Source organism: Biomphalaria glabrata, chromosome 6 (genome assembly GCF_947242115.1).
Source record: "Biomphalaria glabrata chromosome 6, xgBioGlab47.1, whole genome shotgun sequence".
Lineage (NCBI taxonomy): Eukaryota > Metazoa > Mollusca > Gastropoda > Planorbidae > Biomphalaria > Biomphalaria glabrata.
The window spans coordinates 3,473,080-3,490,774 of record NC_074716.1 but is presented as its reverse complement, the minus strand read 5'-3'; the positions used below and the strand labels follow the sequence as shown (position 1 = coordinate 3,490,774).

The 17,695-nt window shown below is 33.8% G+C and overlaps 1 protein-coding gene across 3 annotated transcripts; it reads left to right on the top strand.

The window, feature by feature from the left end:
- Positions 1-5,887: 5,887 nt before the first annotated feature.
- LOC106076903 (zinc finger protein 850-like) lies at positions 5,888-16,842 on the top strand. Of its 3 annotated transcripts, none has more exons than XM_056032789.1 (4): positions 5,888-5,964; positions 8,890-9,050; positions 10,073-10,128; positions 10,979-16,842. In XM_056032789.1, exon 4 carries the CDS (start codon positions 11,121-11,123, stop codon positions 15,006-15,008), a length of 3,888 nt encoding a protein of 1,295 aa, XP_055888764.1. In that variant the 5' UTR covers positions 5,888-5,964; positions 8,890-9,050; positions 10,073-10,128; positions 10,979-11,120; the 3' UTR covers positions 15,009-16,842. The 3 variants fall into 3 exon arrangements, with proteins under 3 accessions (XP_055888764.1, XP_013093167.2, XP_055888763.1); XM_013237713.2 differs by having other exon boundaries at positions 5,890-5,981; XM_056032788.1 differs by lacking the exon at positions 5,888-5,964 and adding an exon at positions 6,755-6,779.
- Positions 16,843-17,695: the final 853 nt, after the last annotated feature.

The following is a 17,695-nucleotide window of genomic DNA, read 5'->3' as shown; positions in this document are numbered from 1 at the left end:
CCCCCCTAAGCTTCTATGGCCTATACAAGCTAGCTTATTAATATAATTTTATCTTAAATTTGGTTTTCATTTAGTGTTACATGTCTAATTTACAAATTAGTTTTTAAAATAAATTTATTTCAATGCATCTAAAAATTATTGCATGAAATTAAAAAAAAATTTTAAGGGACATTTTACCCCACACTTGGGGCAAAAAGCCCTTCCAAGGGCCACTTACCCCCAAAGCAAAAATTGTGGTAAATAAAGAATTTAATTGCTTTTTAAATCTCTTAGGTGTATATATTATTGTGTATATATATTTGTATGTGTAATTTTGTTTTCAAATAATTTTTTTTTTATCCTTGCACACAAGAATAATAATGATAATTGATTATTAATTATGTTCAAGCAAATAAGGATTTTCTTTTCTTCGTAGATGTTTGTTTTTGTGTATAAATTTAGGCTGGTAATTTTGTTTTCAATTTTAGTTTGTAAACAAGATAAAAAAGAAAATTGATTAAAATGCAGAAGCAAAAGTAATGAAAACTAAAAACTTTAAAAATTATTTTTACGTTTTTCAGCTCTTAGTTGTATGTATTAGTGTACCAGTATGTAATTATATAAACACATGAATTTGTTTTTAAATAATTTTAGCTTGCGATATTTGGTATACACAAACATAAATAATAAATTTTGACAAACAAATTTAAAAAGTACAAGTGAAATATTTAATAATTATAAATGTAATTTTTTCGGAGACATTGTTAAGTGGCATCCCATCAGTGATAGCTTTTAAATCTTCTGTCAAGAATGTTGACCATACGAGCCTTGTGTTTTTCTCTGGAAATTTCTTAACATTTTCTGAAATGAAAAAAAAAAATAAAAATTTTTTTTTTTTTAAATTAAATTGTGCACATTTTAAACTTTAAAAGCTTATGGATCTCAAAAGATAAATATATATAATTCCAAACATAGCAGGCAAAAGTAGAATAAATAATAACGATCTAGAAAATGGATGGCTACTTGGTCGTGCGGTTTGCGCGCTGGACTGTCGTTCAGATTTGTCAGTGGTCCAGGGTTTAAACCCTGCCCGCTCCCATCCCCTGTCGCCCTGTGGGAGGTTTGGACTAGGAAGTAATAATCTTCAACTCTGAAGGAACATCTGAAACATTTTACAAACAGAAAATATAAATCTATAGTTAAACTTACTAATCTGGTATAATTTATAGACTAGATCTTACTATTACTTTCTAATCTAAGTATCACAAATACGCATACTAATTGCTGTCTCATCTGGATTGACTAGAATACCCCAAATCACTATCGCGTACAGAATAAAAATCTATTATTATAGATTTATATAATAATATAATGATACTGACATATAGAAATAGATCTACTAGATCTAGACTAGATATTTTGGTCGTGCGGTTTGCGCGCTGGACTGTCGTTCAGATTTGTCAGTGGTCCAGAGTTTAAACCCTGCCCGCTCCCATCCCCTGTCGTCCTGCGGGAGGTTTGGACTAGGAAGTAATAATCTTCAACTCTGAAGGAACATCTGAAACATTTTACAAACAGAAAATATAAATCTATAGTTAAACTTACTAATATGGTATAATTTATAGATTAGATCTACAGCCCTACTAGATCTTACTATTACTTTCTAATCTAAGTATCACAAATACGCATACTAATTGCTGTCTCATCTTGATTGACTAGAATACCCCAAATCACTATTGTGTACAGAATAAAAATCTATTATTATAGATTTATATAATAATATTATATAATGATAAAGACATATAGTTATAGAAATAGATCTACTAGATCTAGACTAGATATTTTATTAGATTTATTTATAATAGATCTAGATTTAGATATATTTTTCTAATTTACATTTTAGACCTATTGAACTTGTATTTATATAATTTATTCTTAGATTCCAGTCTAGAATCTAGAATTTTGTAGATTATTTGTATATTATAGATCTAGTTAAATATAAATCTAGAATAATCTTAAATCTAGCGACAATGAAGTCTAAAATTTATAGAGATTTCTAGATTTTATACATTATACATCTAGATCTTTTATGACCAGATTTCGATAAAGGCTTCCTGCCCCCAACTCTAATGGGCATTTTACCCCAACATAGGTGATGTTGAAACGATCAATATATTATATAATATTAACTTTCACCATGACCATGGCGCTTTTAGAGTATAGCAACATCTATAAAGATTTCAATTGAAAATCCTTTGCAAAGAATATTTACAATTAAGGATAAAATAACACATAATAAAAATACAGACAAATAAAATGAGCCCTTACCTTATAGTGAAATAGGTAGAAAAATTCAAAGTGATCTGTCACAATCTGTGACGATAAATTGACAAGCTACTACACCAAGCTCAATGTGCATTAAAAGAACGGAAGTGAGCTATCTCAGGAAGTCTTAATTTGAATCATCCAATAAGCCACTCGCACAAAAAATAAGAAAGGCCTTTTACCCCGAAGGGCTTTTTGCCCCACGTTACCCTACAATATAGGTCTAAATAAAAACAGAAAGTAATCCAGAACCTCTACAAGCAGGCCACTAGTGCTGTGTAGCCTACTTCAACAATAACAACTGGGGACTGGTTTAAAACCACAGTTGGAGTGAGTCGAGGTTGCCTTCTTTCACTAATTCTTTTCAATATCTTCCTTGATAGGATAATGGAAGATGTTTTTCTTAATTTTAACACAGTCAATTACAACACAGGCCTATATATTCTAGATGTAGACCTACGAGTGTCGGCCAATCCATTACACTCTATATCCTTTACATAATCAATCTAATAGATAATACGGTAATGAAGATCCATAAATTATTACAACTGTCCAGGAGCATTGATCAGTTTTAATGTATAAGAGGGAGGCGCAGTGGTTGTGCGGTAAAGCGCTTGGCTTTTGAAAAAAAACAACAACGGGGGTTCCGCGTTTGAATCCTGGTAAAGACTGTGATTATTGATTTGGGATTTTTAGGGGTCCTCTGAGTCCACCCAGTTGGGGAAAAGGGGCGCTTGGTCATTGTGCTGGACTGCTGGCCACATGACACCCTCGTTAACCGCGTGTCACAGAAACAGATGATCTTTACATCATCTACCCTAGAGATAGCAATGTCTGAAAGGGTACTTTACTAATGTGTAAGAGTGGGACAAAGATTTGATTATAGTGTTAGGGATATAATGATTTTGTAATCATATAATTTAAAAAAAAAAGACATTATAGACCCTATATCCCTCATGCCAATATCAAAGTACCTCATTATTTTCACCTATATAAATATTTTTCAAAATTGTATTTCTTAATGAAGATAGGCTTCAGCATTTTTTAAGTGTCTTTTTATTTTAAATTATAATTTTTCTTATTAGCTTGCAATGTTTACATAGGTGTATGACACTTGGAGTGATGGGTACAAGGGTATTTCTTTGTTGTAGATGCATTGATGTGTGGTCACCTTGTCGTCGATTCCTGCATTCACAGGAAGCCAGTGTAGTGTACGAGAGTAGGCTACATCATGTCTTGTTTTTCATAGGACTATTCTTGCAGCGTTGTTCTGAATTCGCTGCATCCTGGCGATTTTGTCATCAGGCATAGCCTACCTGTAAGCATGCCGGCGTTGCAGTAGTCAAGGCGGGAGAGTATGAATGCAACTGGTAGATTCTTTTGTTGACTCCGTTTTTCAAATATGGTTAGATCTGGGGTAATCTGCGCAGGTGCAGTTACAGACTTGCAGAGCTGACTTAGGTTATGCGTGGGTCAAAAGAAAAAAAGTTGAGTCAAAGAAAAGTCCTAATTGCAAACTACACCCATTACATCTAGCTCTATAAAAGGTTTTACCATGGCTATAGTGACAGTGTTTAAATTGATATACTCTGCATTCAGCAGACAGTCGGCCAACTAGAATCTGAAGCTGAATAGCCGATTATACAACGATATCTGCATCATTGGCAGTTCCCTAATTAATAATTATTAACTAATTAGTTAATTATTAACGAATTATTAAAGTTTTGCTCCTCAATCTGAATACACTAAAGAGTTTTCTTAAGGATATTTTATGAAGATACACACCTTCGTTTACGTCGTTGCTAACATAATAACATAATGCAATAAACAGCAAAATAATAGACCAAAGTATTTGCTATTTAACTGCTCTGTTTAACACCACTGCTGACCTAAAAAAAATGCTGACTGGGCTACATTAATTTCAAGATAATTGTTGTTGCTTTTTTCGTAAAAACATTCCATTTGAATTGTAGTCTATCTAGTTGTTTGGGAGAGCATTCTAATTTTCTAAGTTTGAAAAGACTACTTCTGCTGCCATACGGCGCAAATGAGAGGCTTGTCTCTCAGCCTCTCTCTGGATTTCTCTTGTAGAAATCGTAGAGAGGATAGCATGGCTATAGGCCTATGTGATCTATTGCTCCTGAATCCACATCAAGATTATGGATAGATAAGACTCTTGAAGAAGCTGAAGCTTTCACTTGCAGTCTTGAGACAAGGATCCTACCAACATTGCTGGTGTGAGATATAGGCATATATATATATATATATATTTTGTATAGATCTTTAAGTTCACTATCGGCCTACCAGTTGTCGAAAAGAAGGCTGGCGTAGGGTTTAACTTTACAACACTTCCACGAAATGCCTATAACCCGTAGCTATCGAAAGGTCACGGTATCGGTTAACCGCAAGGCGACCCAGTGCTTGAGTTTATTGGTGAAAAATAGATAACATGGTATCATTTCCTGGCATGTGCTGACAACAGAAACCATGTATAAATCCAGAACTTCGTTAAGTTGCTATTAAACTCGATCCTGGCTGCGCCAGAGAATGAATGATCGAGATCGTTCTTTTCTAAAATACTACTTCTACTACTACTAGTACTACTGGGAGAAAATGCGATATCCTGGAAGTGGCATGTGCATATGTGCTAAAATAATATTTAGATATACTTAGTCAGTTAGTCCTTATATCTAGATTAAGATTAGGGGAAAAAAGTTTGTCATTGATTAACATACATATGTGAAATGCATAGGACGTTATAATTAGGCCTATCTTCTTTTTTGAAATAACGTCTGTAATAGGCTATGTAAGATAAGATTTTTTAAAAAAGTTTTTCTGCTATTTGCTAAAATAGGGCTAAGATCAGATCAGTATTATTCAAAGATCCGATCTATTTTTAAGAATTAAAAAGAATTTCACCCCCCCCCCCCCCTTTTTTTTTTAGTTACACCAGACTATATAACTCACTCCCCCCCCCCCTTTTTTTTTTAAACAGAGGTAGAAATAAATAAATAAATAAAGAGTGATATTTCTTGGTTGCTATTTTGTGACTACGCGTGTTCTCCCCCCCCCCCCCCCGCCCTCTTTTTTTCTCGTGGACTATTCGCAGACTACAGAGTGATCTTTCCTTTACTTCTTGTTTAAACTTTTGAGTGAAGAAGAGAATTATATATATATAGAAGATATAGATAGATTCTTATTTTTTTAGCAACATTTATTTCGTTCACATTAACTCCGCGATACTGTATATAGATCTAGATAGATATCTAGATATAGATCTAGATCTAAATTTGAAGGAAACAAATTCGGAACAAATTTCTATTAATGCGTCGAAAAAAATCTATAATAATATGTTGCCTGATATGTTGTTCAAAAGACTGTCTAGTAACTGTTTAGTCAAATAAGAAAACATCTTTATTTGGTATTACTGCAATAATCTATACAAATAAAATTACAATTATATTTTATATTCATATAAAACATTCTATTCTGTTTTTGTTTTCTTTAAAAAATAACGAGTTTTTATAGGAATCTTAGTTTCTAGCGGAGAAAATGTTTCGAAATCTGGTATTACTGCTTTTCTGTAACGGTGCGCCTGCGCACCATCTTTGCGCACGAGTCTGCGAAACGTTAGGCCTAGGCTAGAAAACACCCGGAAAGGTTTCGAAATATTTTAGGTTAAACTAGAATCTAGATTAATTTAGATTAGATTTGTCTAAACCACTTGAGATCTAGATCGTTTAAGCTCTTTTTTTTAAACTTAAATTTTAATAACTTGAAAGTATGAAATGAAAATTAGTGAAAACCTTTCTTTTCTTATACTCAATTTAAATTGAAAAATTGTTGTCTTTTTTTTTTTTACATCTACTCTACTAGGGAGTAACTACACTCTTACTCTACGTCTACATCTAGATCTAGATATAGATTCTAGATCTATGATCTACTCTGACTCAATTTGAAAGTATTTGACGTATTATTTATAACACTAACAATCCCGACAGACAAGTACAATCGTATTCGTAGACTAGTCTAGAATAGTCTAGATCTAGACTCTATATTATTATTATAATTATTATAAATATATAGTCAATATTATCAATATAGAATCTAGACTCTTCTCAGGTTAGACTGACTGTTAGACTCTTACTTAGTATGTAGTATGTTAAATTAATTATTAATTACTTACAATGATTGAATGAATTATGATTATCTATTTAGATCTATTTATAAGTATATTATAAGTGACTAAGTTTAAGTCATAATAAGTGACTGAATCATGAATGAGTAAATCATAGTAAATGACTCAAATTTCATGGTGACAATGTCGTCAATGTGAATGCTTTATTGCCTTAACTCACTTTAGATAGATTTAAACTAACTAGATTCTAGATCTAGAGCTATTATTTCAAAGTAGACCAAATTCAAGAGAAGTAACTTAGTCCTAAAAGACTAGGTCACTAGACACTACTAGTCTAGTGAGTAGAGACAGTAGAGTTAAAACTGATTTGGTCAATTAAATTAAACCAAATCTAGATATAGATTATAGTCCTAGTCCTAAATAACTAGAGACTAGAGAGATATCTCAATCTATTACTATTGATTTAGATAGCAGATAGATCTATTAAATCATCTAGATCTAGTTCATATAAAATAGATTTAGCTAGACCAGAGATGCCCAAAATACGGCCCGCGGGCCAGTGATGTGGTTCCATTCGGCCCGCCAAAATGTTGGCACAATGTGTAGAAAATCCCCCATTCAAAAAAAAAAAAAAGGTTGACAAATGTATCTTTATCTACGTTAGGGCCCCCCAATTTTTTCTTTAGTTAATTGGTACTATGACCTTTAATATTTGTATGCTTATTAAATGGGGCTCTGAATGTAGAATCTATCTGAAAAGGGAACGGATCTTTACTTTTTGTGGAACAAAATAATCAGCTAACATATTTGATTTGTAAAGAAAGTGTGACTGTTTAAAAAAGAAAAACTTATAAATGGCATTATAAAACAAATATGGCGACATTCTCGATTTAAGCCGCGAATAAAAGATAGTTTAACTATGCCTACAGAGTGTAGATCGATAGGAATATTTACTAAAAAGAGACAAGAAAATGAGTCGGTTGTAAAGCTAGCTATAAAGTTGCTCATATTTTAAGTACGGTACAGAAATTAGGCCATTATCTGATGCGTGAAAAAAATAAGCTTCAATTATACAATTCATTAATGTAAGTATTTAATATAGATCCAAGGGTTTCTAATCGAATAACTTCAAATTCAGGTCAATTTCCTATCGTCTATATACGTTTTCATTGATGTGGCCCGCGACACGAGTGCTGGAGATTAAAATGGCCCGCTGGTCAAATGAGGTTGGGCATCACTGAGCTAGACTAAATCTTGACAGAGTAGACTACTAGATATATAGCATACTGCATAGCCTACAGATTACAGTACTATACTACATTCATCTATTAGATCATAATCTAGACCCTAATCTATAGTATACTATACTGTATACTATATATATTATGATATAAATGTATGATAAATCTAGAATCTGGACATTTTATTAGTGACTGTTATAGTCATTTACATCTTGCCAACAAGTTAACTTAAGCTCTGCCGTCCCAATTTTTATATCTCCGTAATAGTTAGTCCTAGAAAAAAAAACCTGTAAATATATATAAACTCATCATCCGTTTGTCAATAAGAATAGATATGTTGTTATATCTCACTACGCATCATCATCCTTACTTTGCGTTCCTCATGGAACATAGGGCCTCAGTAAAAACACGCCACTCTGCGTAGTCTCTTCCTAGTTTTTTAATGGCTTTCCAGCTCTTTCCTGTCCTCTTGGCTTTATCTATTATACTGCGTCACCATGCATGGTTACAAATAAATCTGATGTCAAAGAGGGTCAGGTAGATGATGACCTTGAATGAGGCTGTGTGTTGTGCTAGCATTTTATTGTTTGTGCTGCGTGTTAAAGTGATGGTTACGATTGGGTTAAGTCATAGTATGTTCTTATCTCATATCTGCCTTCGCTGCTTATAACTGATGGCACAACTTACTAGGCTTTACTTGTAGCCTACCTGGTTGACAAAAAAACCCTGAGACCCTGTGTGTCTAATCTGCTCAATATATTCAGTAATTTGTTCTCTGTAGAGGATACCATGCTTGGCATGGTCGATCAATAATTAGGGCAGAGGGGGGAGAGAAGTGAGAGGGAGAGCAGGGCTGCTGTAAAAAAAAAAAATCTTTACTATCTAGACTAATAAATAACAAATGAATAAAAAGATTAGTCATCAGAATCATCTAGACTAGATCTTTCTAATTTAATCTAATCTAGGTCTATTAAATCTAAAAAAAATTATAATTATATCTAGACTAGATCTTATATCTTTATATCTAAATTTTTCAATAGCTTTTATCTGTTATCAACTGTTAATTGGTAGTCTAGATATGTATATCTAGATTCTACTTAGTTCAATAGACATTTAGAATTTATAGGCCTATATATATATATGTATATATATATATATGTTATATATATAGTATATATCATGAAGATATAATTTCTTATTTTCTAGACTAGACGAGCTGAAGAAGTGTATCAAGCTCATTAAAGACAAAGATATGGGCTTTGATCTAGCAGAGTCTTGGGATGGTCTAAGGCGCCCTAAGGTATCAAAAGGCCAAATCTAGACTAAATAAACTACAGCTAATCTAGATCTAGACTAACAAAGTCAAGGTTAGTAAAAAAAAAAAAAAAATAGATCTAAATATTGTATATTTATATAATATATAATATAGATTTCTCTGTGGATTAGTTAGAAAATACACAATATTGACAATATCCTAAAATCTGGAATTTTGTCTTCTGTTCTTGCAAATTTTTCTCAAGTTAAGTTTAAGTGTAGAGGTAGATTTAAAGCCACAACTAACTCATAGATCTAGAACTAGACAACAGGAATTCAATTTGGTCTACCAGGGAAAACATAACTACCCATCCAGCATCCTCTAGTGTTAGCTTTCATCGTGCTGTAGCAACCATCCAAATGATAAAAATGGGAAAAAGAGTTGGAGTGCTGGTACAAGTCCATTGCACACAATCGCATGTTTTTTTTTCTCCCAGGGTTCTTGGTGGAAAGTATTTGAGCCTCTCAGGCCCTCATTTACCTTGAGATTGATGATGAAGTTGATTATCTATTAAATCTAAATAACAACTGAATGCTGTACAATAGTATCTCAGAATCATTGAACTGTACTTACTTCATGATTTTATTGCTACTTTTATTTGGGTTTCATGAATCTTAAAAACACCACATGCCTATCACCAGTTCATTCAAAAAGGTAACATCTGGTCATATCACTGGCTATCAGCATATAGTATCTCTGAAGTAAGTTTGGGGTAAAGTTAGGGTACAGTTGCAGTGAAAGTCCATATGTATGAAATATTTAAAACTAAGAAAATTCATGTAAGAATGCTGGCTATGCATGATTTATGATTTATTTTGCCATAATTTTCTTTTTCATTTTCTTAAAAAGAAATTTTATATGTGATAATGTCTACTCCCCAATGTTTACATAAATAAGCTGGTACTGTTCTCTTTTTTTTATTTAATTAGTTTTTACGTTTTTATTTAAATTCAAAATTTGGTAAAAAAAATAACCCTTCAAGTTTACTACTTCTAATAGAAAATGACATACAACTTAAAATATAACAAAAAATCATTTTGATGGTTGTTGTTTTTTTTTTTTTTTTTTTCAAAGATGATGCTTCATTTCAAGAATAGCAGAAGTTTGCAAGAACATGATTTCAGTAATAGGTGAGCTATTATTTTTAGAAATCAAGTTTGCTAGATGTTAAGAGATCAATTTGACTTTAATGTTCTCTTTGCACTGATGGCATCTGTCTTCAGCATTAGCTTTACTTTGGGTCTCAAATCATTAGGCTTTGTAAGAGCTCTCACTTTTACTTTGGAAATCATTGGCTACCAGATGTTCTTTATGCTCCTAGCAGACATTTGCTTTGTCTGTATGGGATATAGCAAAATATGCACCTTTCCTTGATGTTTCAGACAACCTATAAGTTAAAGGAGAACCCAAGAAGCTTTAAAATTGTTTGAAGGCTCCTTGTTTATACTTTTTAAAAAATCATTGCTTTATAAAAATATAGATTTGTTTAGTTTACAAAAGAGAGTAAATGTTCTGCTGCATATTATGTGCTTCATACTGTTTTGACAATGGTCCTGGATTCATACCATGTCTGCCATCATCTTCTGTCCTGTAATAGGTTGGAGCTATGTCGTCTTGATTAATTGACATTGACCACTTGTAGTAGACGTAACATTGAGCAGATAAGCTGAAAGCTTGCTAGCCCAGTGTAGTAGGCATTGTGCCTTAACAAGTGGAAATTCGCTAACAGCTGTCAGTAAAATTTGACGAGTTATTGAAACTGTATCTAAAAATTTTTAGTCTACTTAGGAGGTAGTATCTAACAGGAAATATAATTAAATTGATATGATTTCTGCTTTACTTGCATTGACACTCAATTAATATCATTTTATTCAATGAGTATAAACAAAGACATAAAGAGATAATAATAAAAACAATAGTATACCAAAATTGCAATGTTTAGTCCTAATATTTTACTGTAGTCTTACATTTCCTTTTCAGAATGAAAATATTGGCAACTGAATTACCCCATTTTTTGCTGCGACTTTTATCTTCAAGGTAGTGTAACTTGAGCCCCTAATAGCTGAAAAGACTGTTTGCTTGCCTCCAGGTTTTGATCATTTTGTTTTAGACATTTCTAAACATGGATGATGAGAAAATTGTTATCAAGACTGAGCCAATGGACAGTTTTGATTGGGACAACCAGCAGCTAGACATAGGGGCAGGCAAGAAAGAGTTGCCTAAACAAAGTAAGGAAAATTCTACTTCATTCAGTGCTGCGGAAATTGCAGAAAAAGTAAAGAATATTAAGAGACGATTGTCAAGTCATGATGATTCCAATGATGAGTCCTATAAAGCTGATCACTATGATGATAATGTATTTTCTGAAACTATGTTGGACAAAGAAAAAAAGTGTAAACCAAGTCAAATAAAAAGAAGTATTTCAACTGACGAAGATAATCAGTTTCAAAATAAAAGCAAGACAGAGAGAGTTTCTTTCAAAAGAAGTGATTCTGATAGCTATGACACTTACCATTATCATACTCTTGCCTCCAAACAAGACAAGAGTGAAGAGGATTCCCAAAATACTGTGGACCTTAAACCAGACATAGCTGACCTAGATGATGAGTCCAGACCAGCTTCCAAATCCAACTCTATTCATTCTTTGTCAGGAGATAACTCTCTGGGCAAAACTTTAGCTACAAGCTTGCAGCTTATTGCTACCAATACTGCATCCTCTCCAATTGTCCCTAGTTCAGCCGCTGTTAACCATACCCAAAGTAGGACAAGTCCTTCATCTAGCTCTCATTCTTCTTGTGCAGCTACCCATGTGGTTGTGATATCGCCTGTTGACCCACCTCGTAGATATAGGACCAGGTCAGCTTCTAAGACTGATAAACCAAAGCGGGAAAGACGCACGAGAAGTGCAGCTAAAATAAGCAATGCTAAAGTGAAAGAGAAGGATATGGAAATGATGAAACCACTTCTCAACAAAGATGGCAGTGTGACACTCTATCAGTGCGAGGAATGCAATAAGGTTTTTAACAAAAAGCAAACTTTAAGACAACATTTCATAACTCATACCAACAGATTTGCTTGTCCATACTGTGATGCACGATGTAAAAGTAAAGGAGATCTGAGAACTCATATTCAGACTCACACAAAAGAAAAGCCATTCCATTGTGATATTTGTAACACGGACTACACGCGGGAAAGTATTCTTAGGAAGCATATGAAAACCCAGACCCACATTAGAGCTTGTTATGAACGGGACAACATGCTGCGTCTGCAGAGTAAGGAACCTCCAAATACCTGTGAAAAAGAGGTTGATCAATTTGTTCCTTCTCAAACCAAAGTGCGTCTAGAAGGTTTTTCATGCAGGCATTGTAAAAAAGTTGTTTTTTGTAAATCTGAGTATAAGAAGCATGTCAAATCACATAGTTTTAAACATGTGTGCAATATTTGTCAGAAAGGGTGCATAAACGCCTTGCTTCTCAAAATTCACAAACGCTCTCATACCAAAAACAACCTATTGTCTTGCAAAGTATGCTCCAGAACCTTTGCTAACTTGTATCGCCTCAAAGAACATGTCAAGACTCACAAGTCACTGAATATAAATAAACCCTCTCAAGAAATGCTCATCAAAGCTGCCATTAACAAACATAATAAAGATTTAAAACAAAAGATGTCTACCGCCAAGTCTGGACAAACTAGCAGTGCTAAGGGTGGCAAATTAGAATGTGAAATCTGTCAAAAAACATTTTCCAGCGAGAAGCGGTTTGAAAACCATAGCAGAGTGCATGAGGGTACTTACGTTTGTGGAGTTTGCAAGAAAACTTTTGGGTCAGTGCCCAAATTAAAAATTCATTTGCGATTTCATGGCAGAATGTTTCACTGTGACACTTGTGATAAGAGCTTTTTTGACGATAAGGATCTGCAGGATCATATCCACATACAGCACGTCATGGAGAGAAATTATCCCTGCAAAATATGCAATGAACGATTTATAACTGCCGGTGATTTAAAGGAGCATGTCAATCATCATGCTCCAACAATGCTTTTTAGTGGTGCGTCATTGGAAGAAAGCACCATTCCTGTTGTGAGCAGAACTGGTAAGAAAGGCACTAGCTCAGGGTTCAGTGTTTCCAAATTTTCAGAAAGTGAAGACTCGAGTGAAGAAGAAACCAGAAAACAGCAAGAAAGTGCCAAAGGTGACTCTGATGATGAAAGTATCCTTAGCAGCCATGAGTTTTTTGATATTATCAACAGTGCTCTGGATGGAAGTGATGATAATATGAATGATTCTGAGCTCTCAGATTCAGATGATGATTTGTTTGAGGGCATTAAATCTGTGTTAGAGTCTGAAGTTCTGACTTCTGGAGAGTCTGACCTCGACAACAAAGACAGTTATTCACTTCAGAAGCCTATAATGTACAGTCATAATGAGATTATAAAGAAACATGCAGCTGATTTTGACCGCTATACAGAGAAAGATGAGGAAACTAAAAGTTTTGTCTGTAAACTTTGTGACTTGCAATTTGAGGAGATCAAATATCTTAAGAATCATTTCAAATGCCATGTCTGTGAGTATTGCAATAAATTCTTTACAGACAAAGAAAAACTTGCTGCCCATAAAGCTCGTCATGTCAAGCAGCTATTGAAAGAAATAAAAAACGAAGCTCAGCGTCTTCATATACCAAAACAAGGTTGGAAAGGTTATTTAATGGTGTCCTCAGAATCAGACGATGATTTTGAAGACCAGTTTCTCAATGAGCTGGAAGACATTCTGGAAGGAGAACCTCCTAAAGTTCCCAGGTCTGTGTATTTTCTCCACACACTATCTCATGAAGAGATAGTGAGAGCTAACAAACAAATATTTGATCATTACTCCTGTTTGGATTTAACCAACAACATCTTTGCTTGCACTATTTGTAAACGCAAATATGCCAGACCAACAACACTTACAAGACACTTTAAAACACATGTTTGCCAGTTTTGTAACAAGTTCTTTGAGGACAAGTCAGATCTATTGGAACACAAATATCGGCACAGAAAGAAAGCTGCTTTAATGAAAGCAGAAATCACTGGAGAAGGTAGCAAAATGCCTCCTTCGCCTATTGTTTCCAAACAGAATCGAGATATGTTCAAAAGGTATTCGTACATTGATGCTGAGCGGAACATTAACAGGTGTACTTTATGTTGTAAAGACTTTGTTCGTAGGACTGTGCTCACTAGACACATGAAGACTCACATTTGTAGTCACTGTGATAAATTTTTTGAGGATAAGTACGATCTCGCCAAGCACACCTCGTTTCACAAAGTGGAGAAACATTATCTTGATGAAGATGATGCAAACAATGAGGACTACGCTGAGTTTGATGAGGAGGAAAAACAATATTCAAACAATTCATCTATAACTGGCAACCTGGATGCTGATGAGAAAACTATTGCTCTGACTCCTTCATTCTCAGCGCCAATGGGTCACTTTAACCCCTCATATCACCCCCAACCTCCCTGCAGCAGCAGGAATGACACCATCACATTCATCCAGATTCCCAACACAGAAGGTGGTGACAACTCCAGCACTCACGTCTACACTGGCTCAGGTTCTGGAGCATCGTCGTATCAGATCATCTCGCAGCCAGTCGATGTCTATAAAGACACGGCGCAGGAGTCCTTCTTGGTGGCCTCTACCAGCTGTCAGGGCCAAGATGTGGAGAAGATCATTGCCATTTCTCAGCCACAGATTGTCACTTCTGGCTCCGAAAGCAGGGAGCGCTTATTTGAATGTGGAGAATGTGGAAAGAGGTTCTTCAAGAATGGTCACTTGAAGTCCCATATGACTATCCATACAGGTGACCGGCCCTTTGTGTGCCGCCTGTGTGGGAAGGCATTTGGAAGGGGAACAACTTTACGCAAGCATGAAAAGACTCACATGAAGAGATGCAAAATTTGTGATACATCTTTTAATCATAAATACGAGTTAGATCTGCACATGCAGATACATAGAACATATGCTTTCTATAAGTAATGATTTCAAACAGAATGGGCTGCAACTTTCATGTTGACAAGTTTGATTCAAAAGCTAAATCTTTCAGTTTTCTAAAATCCTGTTTATTGTGATATCATTACAATTTAAAAATGTGAAATTCATGTTGGTTTATCATACTGAGTGAAATTGGCATTGTTTTTTAAGCTATGTTTACTTTCTAAATTCTTTTCATATATCCTCTCACAAAATTTATAGAAAAGAAAAAAAAACAACCTACTAATATAATGTCTGTAGTAAAAGCCCCATGAATACATCACCATCAGTGTTAGACCAATTACAGTATTTTGTTGCATTTCATTTGAGAAACTTAAAAATAAGACAGTTTATTAAAGTAAATAAATAATTTATATTGTTGGTTATCCTGTCCAAGATGTCAAATAGATTATACCAGTAATAAATACAATTTTATTTTCAAATTCTTTCTACAAAACCCAGATTTGCAAACATGTTTCAGAGGTATTGTAAACCTGATACTGCTATAATTATTTTTACAAAATTATTTTGTAAAATGTAAACGCTAATATTTTATGATGTTTTTATTTTTCTACTCATGTTATACATCATTCATTCAGTAAAAAAATGAATTTTAGAGTTGACAGTTGATGGACCTACCCATTTAAATTTTAACCAATCGCATGAAATGACGTTTGTGACAATGTATAATTGTAGCCACCATAATATGGGTTCAGCTGTGATAATAACTTTACAGAATATATATATATATATACTATTGCTTTTTATATTTAAAAAAAAATTATCTGTATCATGAGCTTCTAAAGTAGAGATGTCAAATTTATAGCCCTGCATAAACTATGGCTCATGATGTCTGCTACCTGGTTCCTTAAAATCCTGCCTGGAGAGCAGAACTTAGTCCATTGGAGTCAACTATGTTTTGTGGTGGTGTGGCTTGTGACATGCCAGTCAGAAATGTATACTGCTCCAGGCATGGTTGGGCAAAGAATTTCCCCCATTTTTCTTCTGAAAAGTTTTGTCTCAAAATATTGTTTCCCAATCACAAATTTGCCTTGTGCTGGATTCTGTGCTGATAGAAAAGTTATTTATACATCTCTGTATATTTATACATACCTGTTTATGTAGCAGTTTACTAAATTGAATTGAATGCATATTACTAGTATATATAATTATATATAATAACAGCATTCTGTTAGACTTGGAAAAACATTTGTTCTGGTATTTAGGTAATAAATGATTATTTTCCGACTTTGATATTATTCCTGTGTAGGTTTCTTTTCCCTTTATTAGTAGTTTGCTTACAATAGAATTTTATTGTGCTGTAAGTTTTGAACTGATTTGTTTGGATTGATTTAGAAAGTATACTTTGAAAACAGGTCTTTAAAAAAAAACTTTTTTCCTTTTTTTTTTTTTTTTTTTTGCTTACAGTGTATGAAAATATTGACATTTAGATTGAAAGGCGCACTTTACATGACTAAAGTAGATTTACTGGTACTTCAAATGTTAGGAGGATAGTGCATTTTCTGAATAGCTGTTGCTGCAGTGCCATTTTATTCTTAAGATCAGAACTTTTTCTGTCAATCATAAATCTTTTTTTTTTTGGTCATTATTTCATTGAAATCATCTTCATGCATTTTTTTTTTTCTGATTTGAACAATACACATTGTTTGTTAATTTTTGGTTTTGAATTAAAGATAATTAAATATTAATGTTTCAGTGGAAACTTGTTTCATCATAATAGTTTGATCTGGTGAAAATTGGGTTGTCCAGATATTCAGTTTTAGTTGAAAGTTGTATTACTGTGTTCAGTCTGTGATTTCAATAAATGTATTGAACTGAAGTACTTTTTTTTTTTTTGTTGACTTAGTATATAACGTCTTTAGTGGATGTTGTCAATAAAATTGTATAATTAGTATCAAGTCTTTAGTGGATGTTGTGCTAAATAGAACAATGTTAATTTCAAACATGCTATTATCTATAGACCTCTAAAGATATATTAAATAAGACAATATTCTCATTAAATTGTAATATATATTCTTCCCCTTGAAAAAATGGACCGCGCACATGACACCTGTTGGTTGGGTCTTCTCTTGCTGTTAGTTCTTTGCAGATGGCTGGCTGCTTCCACTCGTAGCTTGAAACGCCAATATTCCCCCTCTCCGCGAGGAGCGATCAAGGGCTAGCTAGCTTTTTCCTGTCATGATTGAGTCCACATTTCTAATGTTGCTCTAATAGCCAATGTAAGGGCTTGATTCTGAAATGGACTGCTGAAAAGATAGATCCAACTCAGAAGTAAATATTACATTTGTTAGAACAATTCCGTACTTCACACAAATTGTTTCGAAAGAATATTCGTGAGTTTAAGTTGAAAAAACTCTATAAATGTTACAATAGGCAGGGAGTTTCATATTACACTGCATTTCGAGAATAAGATTTTGTCCTATAAAGCGAATGCAAACATGCTCTGCACTGCCATGTATTAGTAATTTAGTCAGCTTTTAGGACGTATGGTATATGCGCACCAGTCCTGCCATCCCAGTTTCGGAATCGAAGATCTTGACATTTTTATTTTTTGTGGGAAAGGCTGATCAAGTTTTGGAATTATTTTTGTGGTCATAAACCGAAGTGTAAATTAGTCATTAGTGGCCTTTTCTAACAGTAGATTCTAATTGGTAGGCTACTGTTAAAGTAGG

Excerpts from the sequence above, each read along its gene's own strand:
- LOC106076903 (XM_056032789.1), top strand. The coding sequence starts at position 11,121 with ATGGATGATGAGAAAATTGTTATCAAGACTGAGCCAATGGACAGTTTT.